This window comes from Drosophila melanogaster, chromosome X, assembly GCF_000001215.4.
Source record: "Drosophila melanogaster chromosome X".
In the NCBI taxonomy this organism is placed as follows: Eukaryota; Metazoa; Arthropoda; class Insecta; order Diptera; family Drosophilidae; genus Drosophila; species Drosophila melanogaster.
The window spans coordinates 14,685,747-14,699,640 of NC_004354.4; the positions used below are offsets into that span (position 1 = coordinate 14,685,747).

At 38.9% G+C, this 13,894-nt stretch overlaps 1 protein-coding gene across 7 annotated transcripts in view; it reads right to left on the reverse strand.

Annotated features, from left to right (window-relative positions):
* Positions 1 to 291: 291 nt before the first annotated feature.
* Positions 292 to 13,894, reverse strand: part of NetB (Netrin-B) — a 63,339-nt gene continuing 49,736 nt past the window's right edge. For 6 of the 7 annotated variants that reach the window (NM_001258740.2, NM_001169283.2, NM_001258739.2 and 3 more), the window contains 6 exons: positions 7,261 to 7,449; positions 6,560 to 6,709; positions 6,363 to 6,476; positions 6,231 to 6,296; positions 5,913 to 6,144; positions 1,866 to 5,657 (listed from right to left, as the gene is read on the reverse strand). In NM_001258740.2, the coding sequence (NP_001245669.1) occupies positions 5,516 to 5,657; positions 5,913 to 6,144; positions 6,231 to 6,296; positions 6,363 to 6,476; positions 6,560 to 6,709; positions 7,261 to 7,449 (893 nt within the window). In that variant the 3' untranslated portion in view covers positions 1,866 to 5,515. Of the gene's footprint in view, positions 5,658 to 5,912; positions 6,145 to 6,230; positions 6,297 to 6,362; positions 6,477 to 6,559; positions 6,710 to 7,260; positions 7,450 to 13,894 lie in introns of all 7 variants that reach the window. The other variant, NM_001169284.2, reaches the window with a different exon arrangement.

Below are 13,894 nucleotides of genomic sequence, written 5' to 3' on the forward strand. Positions count from 1 at the left end.
TCCTGTGATTTCATTAGCCTGATGTTGCCAGTAATATAATTCCATATTTTTTTATGAATTCAATTTAGTCGTTAAGCCTTTGGAAAAAATATTCACCTTGCGGCAGCTCCTTAATATTATACAACTAAAATACAACTTTTTGAAGAATATAAAGAAAAACCTGTATAATTAATTGGAAAGTAACTCCCATTTTATTCATTTATTCCTTATTTTGTATGCACACAATGCTTACCTTTTTTGTTGTATTCCACACATACCAATTGTCCCATTGAAAACACAATAATTAGTTTTGATTTCGTTATTAGTTTTATTATTATTATTAGCAATCTGTCCACTTAATTCGATTAAACTTTCATGCTCTTTTTGCTTTGTTTTCGGGTTTTTTACTTTTTCAAGTACACATAAATGATATATATATAACTTGGATTTTCCTCCATCTGCTTGTCTTTGATATATTTTTTTTCTTTGCCACAAAAATTGCATACTTTATGTATTATGATTAATCATATTTTAATATTTATTTATATATATATATATATATTTATATATTATATAAGTACCAACTACAATACTTTAATATCAGACAATGTGAATTTCTCTTGCTTTCTTCTGCTGCCTTTTTGTGTGTGTGTGTGTGTGTGTGGGTGTGTGTAAGTGTGTGCAATTTATGATTCAACATAATAATTAGCAATAATCGAAATTGTAATCAATTTATCAATATATATATATCTATATATATATATATATAGTTCTATTTGCCTTAGCGTTTCATCTTCTTCACTCGTTACGTTTTTTTGAGTATTTACAAAAAATCTAAGAAAAAAAATGTTTGTGTTTCTTTTTTGATTATATTTATGTTTTATATGTATGTATGCATTTGTATTTCATTTTTTGTTTTTTAGCTTACCATATGAATAATTCGTTCTGGACACACACGCTTGATATTCATATTAGTCTGACAAAAAAAAAAAACATTCTTTAATAATTAATTGTGTTTATTTGTGTGTGTGTGTGGTCGAAGGATATGTGATTAGTAGGCCATGCTTAATGCATATGCAAACCAAAAGGGAAGTGATCTACAAGTAAGAAAGTCCATTGGATCATCAAAACTTTCCAGTTTCACGGGTTTCATATAACATATAAATACATTTTAGCTCTTCTGCTTCCCCTACTCATTTTCGATTTTCGATTTTCGCTTTTGTTTTAAATATATTCCGTTTAGGCGTATTAATTTATAATTAAGATTAGGAAAAAAAGGTGTGTAAATAAATAAACGGCTTGACATATCAACTAATGACTAATTTGGTTATGTTTGCATCTCTCTCATTAAGTACTTTTCATTCATTCTTTCGAAGAAAATTTCATTTTGTTTTTCAATTAGCGGAAACGGAAGTCAATTTGTCAGCTTGGGGCTGTTGTTCTTGTGGTACGAATAGTGTTTTTGTCGGTGATGTTTGGTGGGCATTTCAATAAATTTCGTGTAGTTTTATTTATCTTTTTTTTTTTCTTTTTGTTCTGACCAAATGCTAGTTAACAGTTACGAGCCACCATAACCCTTTCCATTGTTCAGCCTGTCGGTTAAGAGTGTTATTTTTATTTTTTCTCCTTTATCCACTCAACTGTCGCTGCGTCAATTTATATGCTAATGGGCCTGCATCCTATTTAAAATACATATGCGACAACACGCCTGCTGCCACGCCTCCTCCCCATTCAGAGTTAAATGAACGGCAAAAATTGCAAAAATAAAAATACAAATAAAAAGCGGCGAAAAGAACCCAATTTATTTAAATCTATATAAATGTTTTATATCTCTGTGCGTACTCGTACATTATATAAATTAATATGTTCTTTTTTTTTTTTCTTTTGAGGGCCGCACGCCCACGCATCCGACTGGCCACGCCCCCTCCCATTTCCATCTGCAGAATGCCGGTGAAAAATTCAGTTAACGCAAAATCTCATTTAAATATGCATGAAGGCATGAAGCCGGCCGCAGTCGACGAGACCAGACCGAGGCCACAATTGAATTTCTCATTTCATTTTCATTTTTTCCCACTTTTTTGTTGAATCATTTCCATCCTTTTTTTTAGCATTTATTTAATGTTATTTTTGGAAGGTTCAGGTGAAAGGGGTTGATCCAAAGCAGTGGGAGTAGGAATCAATCCTTGCAAGATCAAAAATGGTGTGAAATGTAACCTTTGTCACCTGAAATGCTGTCTTTACTATCATTTAACATTTAGTTTTTTTGGACAGCTTGAAAAATCTGAAATTATTGGGACCTATTAAATTTGGCATGGTTTGTGAAATTTAAGTACTAAGCCACAGCTAATAATTTTTTGACAACAGTATTATTAATGAAGCTCTTTACAGCATGATGAAATGCAAACTCTCTTTATGTCCAATCCCTGTGAATTGTTAATATTCACAGTTTGCACGGTAGCATCTGCATAAAAATGTGTGCTTAAATGTATTCAGTTGACAGTTGACAATTTTGCATTTATTTTGCCCCAGGACATGCTCTCCAAAAAAGATTATCCGTATGCGGTGGGCACACGTGTGTCCATGACTCATACGCCACGTTGGCCAGCGTGAAACAGTAACAGCAACAGTAACAGCAAGGGAAACAGAAACAGATACGAATCCCGATCCAGATCCACATCCCAGATGCCAGAAGCAGAGCTAATTATGCGTCCCTGGGCGGAGAGTGAATGCGAACACAAATCTCGGCTTAAATGCCGCAGCATGTTAACTGTCCAACTCTGGACTGTCCCTGCATATGTTGCCCCCATTTTGATTTATCATACATCATGGTCACGGTCGGACCTGAATAATATGTGAATGGCTCTGTGTGGATATTTATATGTGGATGTGTATGTGGATGTGGATGTTGATGAAGCCATGGTTGGGGGGACACATATCGAAATTGGACTGCCACAAAAGACCCAGCAGAGAGTAGGTGTCGTGCCAGCCATCGAGCTGAACGAAAAACGAAGCAAAGTCAGCTAAAGATCTCGATTCATGGATGGCTGGCAGCATATAAACACGAAAATAAATTCATTAAAACATTTATCAAGTTCGACACTTGGCTGTCATATATCATGTTACATTTTTGAGCCCGAAACATGTTTAATCCGCAGCAACATCGAAAAATGTAACTGCAATTGGAGGGGGGGGCATGCATATCACTTGATTCAGCCCACGAAGTTCATTTGTTCTGTACACGGACAGAAATGCATCGTTTTTAAATATGGTGATCAAATGAGAATATATTTCGAATTTTACGTTATCTTGATTTTTATTCTTCTTCAATGTTTAATTTGCAATAATTTATGTTGAATATTCAGGTTAAATTTTGAATTGTTCCATCTTGTGGCGAATTTTTCTGTTTGTTTCTGCTGTTCAATTTGTGTTATATGCGTCATGTTGTCTGCCGCTTTGTTGCTTTTGGCTGTGATACTTATCGAGCGGTACAGTGGGTACTCAGTTCATGAAAACGTGTAAAATTACTGTTACATTCCAAAGAAGTAATAGTTCGTTGAAAAGAGAGTGTAAATTTAGCGAACAAATTATTGAATACGCATGAAAATTATATTTGATATATGTTTATTTCCGTTATGGGCTGTCTTCACTGTACCGCGCGGCTGCACGGGATGAGTTTCAAGTGTTCAAGAGTGGCCTACACATGCTCCAAAAACAAGTTACAACCGGTACCCCGATACCTTAACACCTTCAAACTCACTCTTAACGCCTTCGATTTTTTAGTTTCAGACACATATAGATATAGATGCATATACTGTATCTGTATTTGAAACAGAGCGAGCCGGTATTGATGCGCTCACAATTTGCATGCATAATTCAAATTGAAAATTAAATTCAAATAAATGTATTTTAAATGCGTGTTTTGCCGCTGTTCGCCGCCTTGATTTTTTTTTTTATTGATGCATCCATCAAACAAATTGGTATGCAAAAGCGCGTGAAAAATCAACTAGCAGATAGTCAATAAACATGTGCATAATTATCGGCCAAAACTGTTTGCATAAATTCTTGAGAGGCGTTTTTCTGCTCGCACATGAAATGCAGGAAAACCAGAAATGATACCAATTGAAACTCGAAACCTGAATTTAAATACCCTTGCAGCTGAAGTCCACAAATATTTGTTATAAATTGGAAGAAAATATTGCAATTTTTCAATCGCAATGCTTTTGCGTAAGTTGTGTAAATATATCCCAAAGAAACAGACAGATGGATAAAACACAAAAATATTCTTTGCTAGAGTAAAATAAATAAGTGCACATGAAAACTGCTGGACTACGAAACAAAATGGTAAATATTTAAATAGAAATTTGGTACATATGGAAAATTGAATCAATTTTTCGATTGGATGGCAGAGCGAAGCATTGTGAGGGGTATTCAAAATATAAAAGTTAAAAAATATTTAATTAAAACCCTTTGAAAATTATGACATTGAAATCTCAGACAATGATGCCTAATTTTTGATACTAATTATTAATGACATCGAAGCAGATGCACAATGATTACTAATTTTTGTCTTCGGTTTTCCATCATAAAAGATTTGAGTTGCTTGGCAGTGATTAGTTTGAAAATAAAATCATTCGATTCAATTTTAAGGTTTCCTAAGTTTTTATTGATTTGAAAATTAAATGAATGCCTATTGAAAAGTTGTGTTACCTTTATAAATTGATGTAAAAATGTATAGTCAGTAGAAACTGAGAACGGCTGAGAACTTGTTTTGCTCTTTTGTAAGTTTCATCTGATTAAAAAAAAAACAAAAGTGTAATTTGATGTATAGAATATGATTTAAATAAATTTCACTTGGCGATCATATTTTGGCCGAGTTCCCCCAGTATTGAGAAGTGTGTGGCAGATGGTCGAGAGTCGTGTTGATGGTTCATGACTGCACTTATGTGTCGACGCGGCCTGTTTGTCCATCATCACCCCATCCGGTTGCATTGCCCGTTCATTTGCCACCCAAAATTCAGTTTGTTTGCTTGTCTAGAATCGCGACACGCGATGTTACCGCTCTTTTTCGCACTTATTTTCAATTTATAACTGTTTTTTATGACCGGCACATAACCGTTAAGGACACGCGGCCACGCCCACATGCCCATACGCCAACTGGCCCACCCATTGGCACGTAACTGTAATTAGCATTTGGTGTTTCATAAAAAGGGCGGGGTTAATACGATGTACGTTGTGTTTTCGCTTGTTTTCCGATTGTTGGATGGCTTGTTTGTTTGCTGATGTTATGTAAAAGCGCTTTATAGACTAGAGACCGCCCCGGATGGAGATTATCTGGGTAGGAATTGAGATTATATAGACGGGCTATGGGGCTTGAGGGCCACTTCCGGTTGGGAAATCGCCGTGGCTGATTAATTTATAGCATGATGCCGAAGAAGGTCAGAAACTTGAGTAAACTGTACAATTTATACAAAAACCGATACCTAGCCAAGTGTGTGAAATTGAAATCCGCTCTGACATATTCCGTTTCCGGTTCGATTCAACTGCATTTGCGTGCCCGCCGCTGGAACCGCTTCATGCGAAGCGACCACTCGTCCTTCCATTCAAGGACCACCGAGCTCGGTCCGATGGCCAAGTAACCAGGCGCCGCCTCCGAGTCACGTCCAAGGATGAGATATGATCTGAAAGGGTGGGAAGTTCAAAAAAAAAAATAGGGCGTGTTAGATGCTTCCCGAGCACAGTGCGATTCATATGCAATCCTTAAGGCTAAGTACTTATGCCAAAACAGCATCTATTGAATTAAAAAGCTGTTATTGGGTGCCAAAATGTTATAAGGAGGTCTTTATTATTATTATTTATGTTGCTAGCCACTCATAACATACTTATTAACACCGTAAACAAAACATTAGTGATATACATGATGGAATTATACTCACTTGTTTAGCTTTATCTTTGGACACTGGCACTCGATGCTCTTGCGCGGCACCAGCAGCATCATATTGCCCCTACCGAGCAAGGAACTCGTAGTGCCCGACATGGGATTCCGCTTGAAGATCGTCTGGATATTGATCTCGTACTTGTAGATCTCGTTCTGTCGCTCTATCGAGAACTTTTCCGTGCTGATGTCCTGGGAGGCGCGATCGTGGCCAATCACCTTGGCCAAAATTGCTAAAAGTAAAATTCGACAGACAAAAGAAGCCAAAACAGTTATAGATAGCTTTCAAATATAACTTATTGTTTAATATAAAACTCACCATAATCTTCCATGCAAAACTTGTTGAGATTGAGCTTCTTGGGACTCGCCTTGCACTTGCCGCAGTCTGTGGATAAGTAATTCATATATGTATGTCCGCGGAACCATTGGCATTTTCTCTCAGTGTACTTACACTTTTTCATCTCCTCGACCTGGGAGCCACCGCCATCCTTGTAATCACCAGTGCCACCTCCTCCACCGCCGCCAGCACTCTCGGCCTGAATCATGTTCGCATTAGTGGGCACCTCTGTTAATTTTAATGAGAAAAGCGGGGGATTAGAAACCATGGATTCGAGGGACTCAAGGCGATCTCGATTTCTTGGAACTCACTGATGCAGGGTGCCACGTGGGAGCGGGTCTGCTGATAGCCTCGGGCACATCGGTTGCAAGTTAGTCCGGTGACGCCCTCCTTGCAGGGACACTGGCCACTCAGGTGATTGCACGTCTTGCCCGTCGAGCCCACTGGATGGCAATCGCAACCTGTAAAGAGGGAGGTATGTCATCCTCATTAGAGCACATCCCCAACCATCCAACCATCCAACCATCCACCCAACCATCCATCCATCCATGCATCTATCTATCCAGCCATCCAACTATCTATTCTGCACAGCTGTCTGTCTTTCTATCTGTCTGGCAGACAGCTTATGGGACCACTGATTGATGACAGCTTATTATCAATAAAGCGGGGAACTGGGGAAAATACCCTGACAGGTCGGACATTTAGTGACAGGAGCAGAAATGTAACATACCCACTACCGGGGATAATAATGTATTACAAGTACCTGTGTACTAGTCAAGCTAATTAAATTCGCAATGGGTGAACTTCAACTGTTTGAGGAACGTTGAATGTAACTAACTTCAATGGATGCTAGAAACTTCGTTTCTTTTTTTAGAATTTCTTCCAGACAATTTCAACTCGAAATGGATATACCCCAGAATACCATATGAATATATGGTCGCTTGTAACTGGTCATTGCGTTGTCTCTCATTCAATCAGCAGAAGACTGAAGAAAAGAGAAAGCTGAACTCACGCTTGCAGACTTTGCGATGATTTGGCGGCTTAGTGGCATCCCGATAATATCCCTCGCGGCAATAGTGGCAGTATCTTCCGGTAGTATCGTGCTGGCAGTTGTAGCATACACCTCCCGAAACCCGTCCAGATAGTTTGTACAGCTCCAGATTGAAGCGGCAGCGACGGGCGTGTCCGTTGCACTGGCACACTGGAAAATAGAGACGAAGGAAAATATTTACATTAAAAATTTGAATTATTGGGAAAATATAAAAAAATAAGGAGCCACAACCTTATATGCCAAATAAATTGCAAATCTACACAAATATATACAGAGAGAAGATTCTAAGCAAGCAATGCACCGAATCAACATTATTGACATCAACAAGGTCGTAAACCAGCCACGTTGAACTTTATTGATATGTCTAATTTGTTTATAACTCTTAAACAGAAATATATGCTTTCATCAAAAGCTAGTTTCCCACCACATCATCCTTTCCATTTTCAATCTGAAACTAAACGCCACCACGAAATAGTTACAACAAATGGCCACCGCAAGCAGTTTGGTCCATCGGTTGCACATAGTTTCACCAAATTACCGTCATGACCTAACGAGCTTAACCCGCTCCTATTTTGTTATTATCAAGGATAACACCATCGGGTGTACCGAGAGAGCTAATCATTTAATGGCAGTACGGTCTGCCGTTGTCCTCGTTTTTTCCTTTTGCTGGACGATAGGCGGTGGATGGGATGGCATGGGATGGGATGGGATGGGATGGTATCCGGTCCGGATCCGTAGATTTCATAAATAATTAATAATGATGGGAAACTGTTACGTGCTCTATTTTTCGGACAGGTGCGGGGGCAGCTAAGTTGCTTCCCCTTATTCCCCTGTCTTGGTTATGATTGATTATGGTTGTTGTTGTGGGCGCTGCTGTTGTAGTTCCCTTGATTGATGAAAAAAAAAAAAAATGTGGGAAGAAAGGGTGGGAGCTCTTGTGGGTTGTGCTCGGGTCTGACTTCCTTTTGTATCTTCATTTTTAATGCTCTTACTTGCCGCTGCTCCTTATCGATTTTCCAGACTGACCAACCGCCCACTTGGCGCAACGTAAATGTTCATTTAATTAGTCGGAAAATATCATAAAATAATTTTAGCAACTAATTGGCAGCACTTGACTTCAATTTATAGTGTTCCTGTGTCCAGGACCTCTGACGTTGCTCCTCCGCGTTCCGTGGAGTTTCTTTCGATTACATTCCACCCACTTCCTGCATTTTTGGGCAAAGGGCATTAAGGGTGATTTATACAGAAACGCAGAAACGCACACGTGTCCTCTTTGAGCACATCATACAGCTGAGGTTAATATTTTAGCTGTGGGGTGATAAGTTTTAACAAGGATATAACTGCATAAAATTACGAGAAGTTACAAGTTGAATGAGCTGTTTTTGATTTTAAAGTTGCAGAAAGTAATAGGTCTTTATGCTCCTCCACAATAAACTTTTGTACTTTGCGAGGCATCAGAGATATTCTCTACTATTTTCCTGACCTCATCTGTTATTATATAAATGTATGTACTGGGATTGTCCGCCAATGCCCACGCATGAGCGCCTTTCGGCATGGGAGATCGAGGATGGGATGTTGGTGATTGCCTTTGGTGACTGGTGCGACTATTGTGATTGCTGTTGCCTCATATTTTTCATATCTTATGTCTGCATCATCGACGAAGGATGAAGGCTGACAACATAGGAGATGACTTGGAGGCGGCGGGCGTGGCAGGAAGACAACGCGGATGGCCATCCGCTTATTTGGCAAATAATAACAACAGCAGCAACAATGGACCCATCCATAGAGCCACCGCCGCCCGGAATCCCGACAGGCACATGGGAATACTTATCGAAGGACCATATCCCGGCAGCAGGCACACGACATATGCCCCCATCCTTAACCCACCATATTGTCATCGTCGTCGGCAGTGCACAATTTAAAATGGATTTTATTTTCGCTCGTCACTCGACTTCTGCGGGGTCAAGGCCATAGTATGGCTTAAAAGGGGGGTTTAAACAGTTAAGAGTTGTTATTGGTGAAGAAATTGTGTTAATACTACAAAAATTGTAAAATATTGTTGTTGGACGACACATATAAAAATAGTTGCTGGTGAATATGTTTATCCAAGTTTTGAGCTATTTTAAGTTAAGCTAGAGCATTTCCAGTTCGTTGTACTGTTCATTTCCCAATGCCTCATCCTCGTCCAGAGTTTCTTTTCATCTTCGTCTCGAATTCCATTGTCACTGCTCCTGCGTCAATATGAATCTTATTACGAGCTTTATTTCTTCCTCGTTTACGCATATCGCTTTTAATGATAATAATAATGATATTGACCGCCAACTGGCGTCTACTTAATACCCCAACCAAATGGCCTTCGTGAAAGCTTCCTATTGTCGTATTGCCATTGACACGCATTGTAATTGAGTTGATATTGCGGAACGATAAGCCACATTCAACGAGCCGAATCCCGCACAAATTCCACGGGAATTGAGAGACACAGACAGCGCACACATAAATTACCCGGGCAGACAATTAGAAGAACCGAACCAACGTCTAACGAAAATCTCAAACAAAAAAAATCAACCAAAAATATTCGAAGCACCCGCCGATTAGCCAAAGTAGCACATCAATTTTCAGTGGCCTCTGGTTTTGGGAAAACTGTGAAAATCGAAAATTGAACAACATTTCGTTGTGTGTGTGTGTGTGTGTGGGATTTACTCAAGCATGGCCAACGATGCAGTCGATCGGCTTAATTGGTTAACAATAAAACGCATTTTTACGCGAATTTACTTCACAGTTCATTTGCTGCGGCCCCATTACGTGTTCTCTGCTTTTCCGCTCTTTCCAACCGATTTTCCCGTGAAAGAAACTTCACTTCAATTACTGGGCCACGCGGCCAGTGAAATTTGCACATCTTGACCAAGAATTCTCAACGCTTGCCGATATATTTTGATATACGTACGGGTCGAGGCAAAGACCCAGACCCATCTTTGGTCTTCGTAACGAAAAATTTGCAGACGGTCGAGAAAAGAAAAGTTCATAATTTAGCTGCAATTTTAATTAAAAGCCAAACACTTGGAGGAAAAATGCGACAGGGAAAACGAACGGAAAAGTGGTAAGGCACATGCAAAGCCAACAAAAGTGCGAAAACAGCAACGTGCGCACAGATAAAGGAAAATAAAGGAAAACATGTGAAAATCATTTTGCACCCAGTACTCCCGAGGAGGGGTAGCTGGTCGAAAGTATCTGCTAGATGGTATATGTTATTGGGCATGGGGTATGGGGTATGGGGTATGATGAGGCCCGGCGCCGACAGATAAGCCGGGACCGGACTGGTCCATTCCCCGTTCATAAGTCGACGAGTCGGAGAGTTATGTGCCCGTTTGTTGTAAAACGGCACAAAAATTATGGGCGAAAACCAAACAGGCCCCAATTGTGGAGGAGAGTACGCGAGAGTTCGGTTTGGGGGCGTGCAGGGGATTTTTAGCCAGACCATGCCATCTATAAACTGGCTACAAATGTCTAAATTTTTTCCCCATACGAATGGAGAAAAGTGGGAGGTACTGACAGCAGAGAAAACGAAAAACTAATGCACAAAACAGTAAAAGAAAAATAGAACTCGACAGGAAGAGAATCGAAAAGACAGTCTGAGGGGGAAGTAACACGATATGATATGATCTTGAGTACTTGTACTCACATTCGAGCTGCAAGAGGCGCCAGACTGTATCTGTATCTGTGTTTCTTTTTTTTGTATCTGCCGAAGAATGGTGGAATTCTCCGGGGAACAATGTTGCCGAAAGTGAGCGAATGGAAATGAGCCAAGCACGTTCCCATAAATCATAAAGGAAAGAATTTACGACTATGCATCGCAAGGGTCAGAATTTCATAGTCGGATTCTGATAGTGCAGATAGGGTAAATAGTAAATTGCAGTCATAAAGCGCATAATGAAGCATAATAGTGAGAAAAACTGTTAACGACTCTATAAGTTTTCTTCAATTTAAAAGTAATAAACTGACACTGCGCCATCATCATCTTCAAAGAGATTGCTTTACGCCATAAGTTTATATACTGATTTTTTGACCACAAATATTCAGACTTTTGGGCAAAGCTGCGAATTTAAGGGTCCGAACATAGAATGTCATACCTCGTTAAGCTCATAATTAAATTCCCAATTGAATTGGGATCCAAGAAAAGAATTCTAATTTTTTGCCATTTTTTGCATATTTTGATGATGGTACCCCTTACAAAAAATGCGAAAATTTGGTCAAAAATTAATTTTAGAAAATCCATTTAAAAGTGGAAGAAGTTGTTAGAATTGGTAATCAGGAGTATAAAATGGTAATTATTTTTGCTGTGTGGCCATTTTTAGCCAAGTTATACCCAAAAAACCAATCTTAAATATTGCATTTTTGGCCGAAACTCGTTTCCCTGATTTTTTGAGAGAAAAATATTTAGTATTTTGACCAAAACAACGGAAATAATTACCCAAATATGGAATGTCATACCTCGTTGAGTTTGTTTTTTAAATCCAAATCGATTTGTATTCAAATTTGGGAATTCTAAATTTTTTCAATTTTTTGCAAATTTTTATGATGTCACCCCTTAAAAAAATGCGAAAATTTGGCCAAAAATTATTTTCACAAAATTCGCCAAATGCTGATATTAATGGTTAGTCTTGATAACTGGGCGCAAAAAACTGTAATTCTTTTAGCTGTCAGACCATTTTTAGCCAAGTTATACAAAAAAAAAAAAAAAAACAACGAAATTCCATCTTGATTTTCCACTCAAAACTTGGTGTTATTGTACTTCTCATAATTTGTATTATATTTCATTTTGACAGCCATTGTTAATGGGTCTGTATCAGCAGATTCATTGAAATAAATTTGCCGTCTCGCCAAAATATCCAAACGCCCATCTTCAAACCCAAGACTAGCGAATAAACCGGCGAAAATTTGCTTTGCCTGCACAAAGAGTTGTTTGCTGGCATTGTCCTTGATTTTTTTTTTTCTCACAGGACTTAGTACATTTTTTTGTGATTTTTTTTCCAGTAGCTTTGTGTAATTTTCTCGCCCGTTGACAAGAAAATGTTGCCTGTTTTCGCTTTCGTTTCGTGGGCTCGTCTCACGTTCGTCTTTGGTTATATTATTTTTATTATTATTTTTACGTTCTTACTGTTTTATTTGCTTGGCGGCGATTTGTGTGTTTTAGAATTTGGTGTGATTTGAATTTTCAATGGGATGCCCATTTCCGAACAGAAGCCGAATTTGGCTAAATGTGTATGTTGTAAAAATAAGGGGACGACAAAAAAAAAAAGCAAGCGAAGCATGAAGGCAGCGAGACAGTCTGTTTTTCGCCAGCTGATTTCCCCACAGCTTTTCCCGCTTGCCAATGATTTCAAAAATGCTGCCACGCATAATTTTATTTATTTTTTCAATTTTTCCGCCCTGTTACATCGCCCTGTTGAGTTGTCTACGTGTATCTAAGCACTTTGCTTGCTTTTTGGCTAAGTCTGTTATGATATCCACCAGAATGCGTTGACAGTTTTTTTTTTCTCTTCACCGTTTTCACTCAACAAAATTGTGCGAAATTTGGCTTGCCAAAATATTCGACGCTTGAATGGCAACTGATTTTTTATATTTAGCCCGAGAGTGCATTTTCCGCACTTTGTGCTTTTCCTCGCTATTTCGGGTGGTCTGTTTTTTCTTTTATGATCGTTTCTTCTAATAAGATATAAAACTTGATTGTTCGGTAAAAGGCAGGCAATCAGCTAAATGAATTTATTTTCGTACACCGATAAGATAAAATTGACTTTTAAGCATAGATATTTTGTTATTGTAAAGAAAGTGCCAGGAAGTTAAAGTACCCTTTTTGTAAAACATAAATCAAACTTGGTTTGCCACAACCAATTAACATCCAGCTTCAGCTACGAAGAGTGGAAAGAAAACTCGATTTTCACTCACTAATTTCCTTTCGAATGCGCATAAGTATGCATGAAACGCCCTCTTCTACTCCATTGCGGAAAAGCGGAAAAGCGATGTTCCCATCGAATGTGACTGGCGAAATTGGCTTTTGCCTGCAGAAAATTATTTATGGCCAAGTGGGCGGGGTGGCATTAATGCTGTTGTTGCAATCGACACCCCCACAAAAAGCTGGCAACCGATGGTTGACAACTGCGCCGATGATGATGCTGCCAATGATCATCAACGCGATGACGCCAACACGCAATTTGGCAAACAAATTACGCCAAAAATGTGCATTGGGAAACAGAAAACAGCAAATTGCCGGCCCAAAATCGGAGCCAAATCGACTAGCCACCCTACCATTTCCACCATTTTCGGCTTCCCAGAAAAACCCATTTTCCAATCCCAGAGCAAGCAAAAAAAATAAAAAAAGTATAGAAAACGGCATGGGCGTTGATAATTGAATTGAAAACTTTTGCCTCGCACTCATTTCGATGGGTGGGAATAAGAAAAAATCGCGCTAAGACTCCATAATTCGAGAGATTGTGCAACTTTAAGGTCTCAGCAGCTTAAGACTGGTAAAATTGTAAATGGCAAATGGAAAACTGAAACTGGGACGGGCCAGTGCCAAAATGAACGAGGGAAATTATTT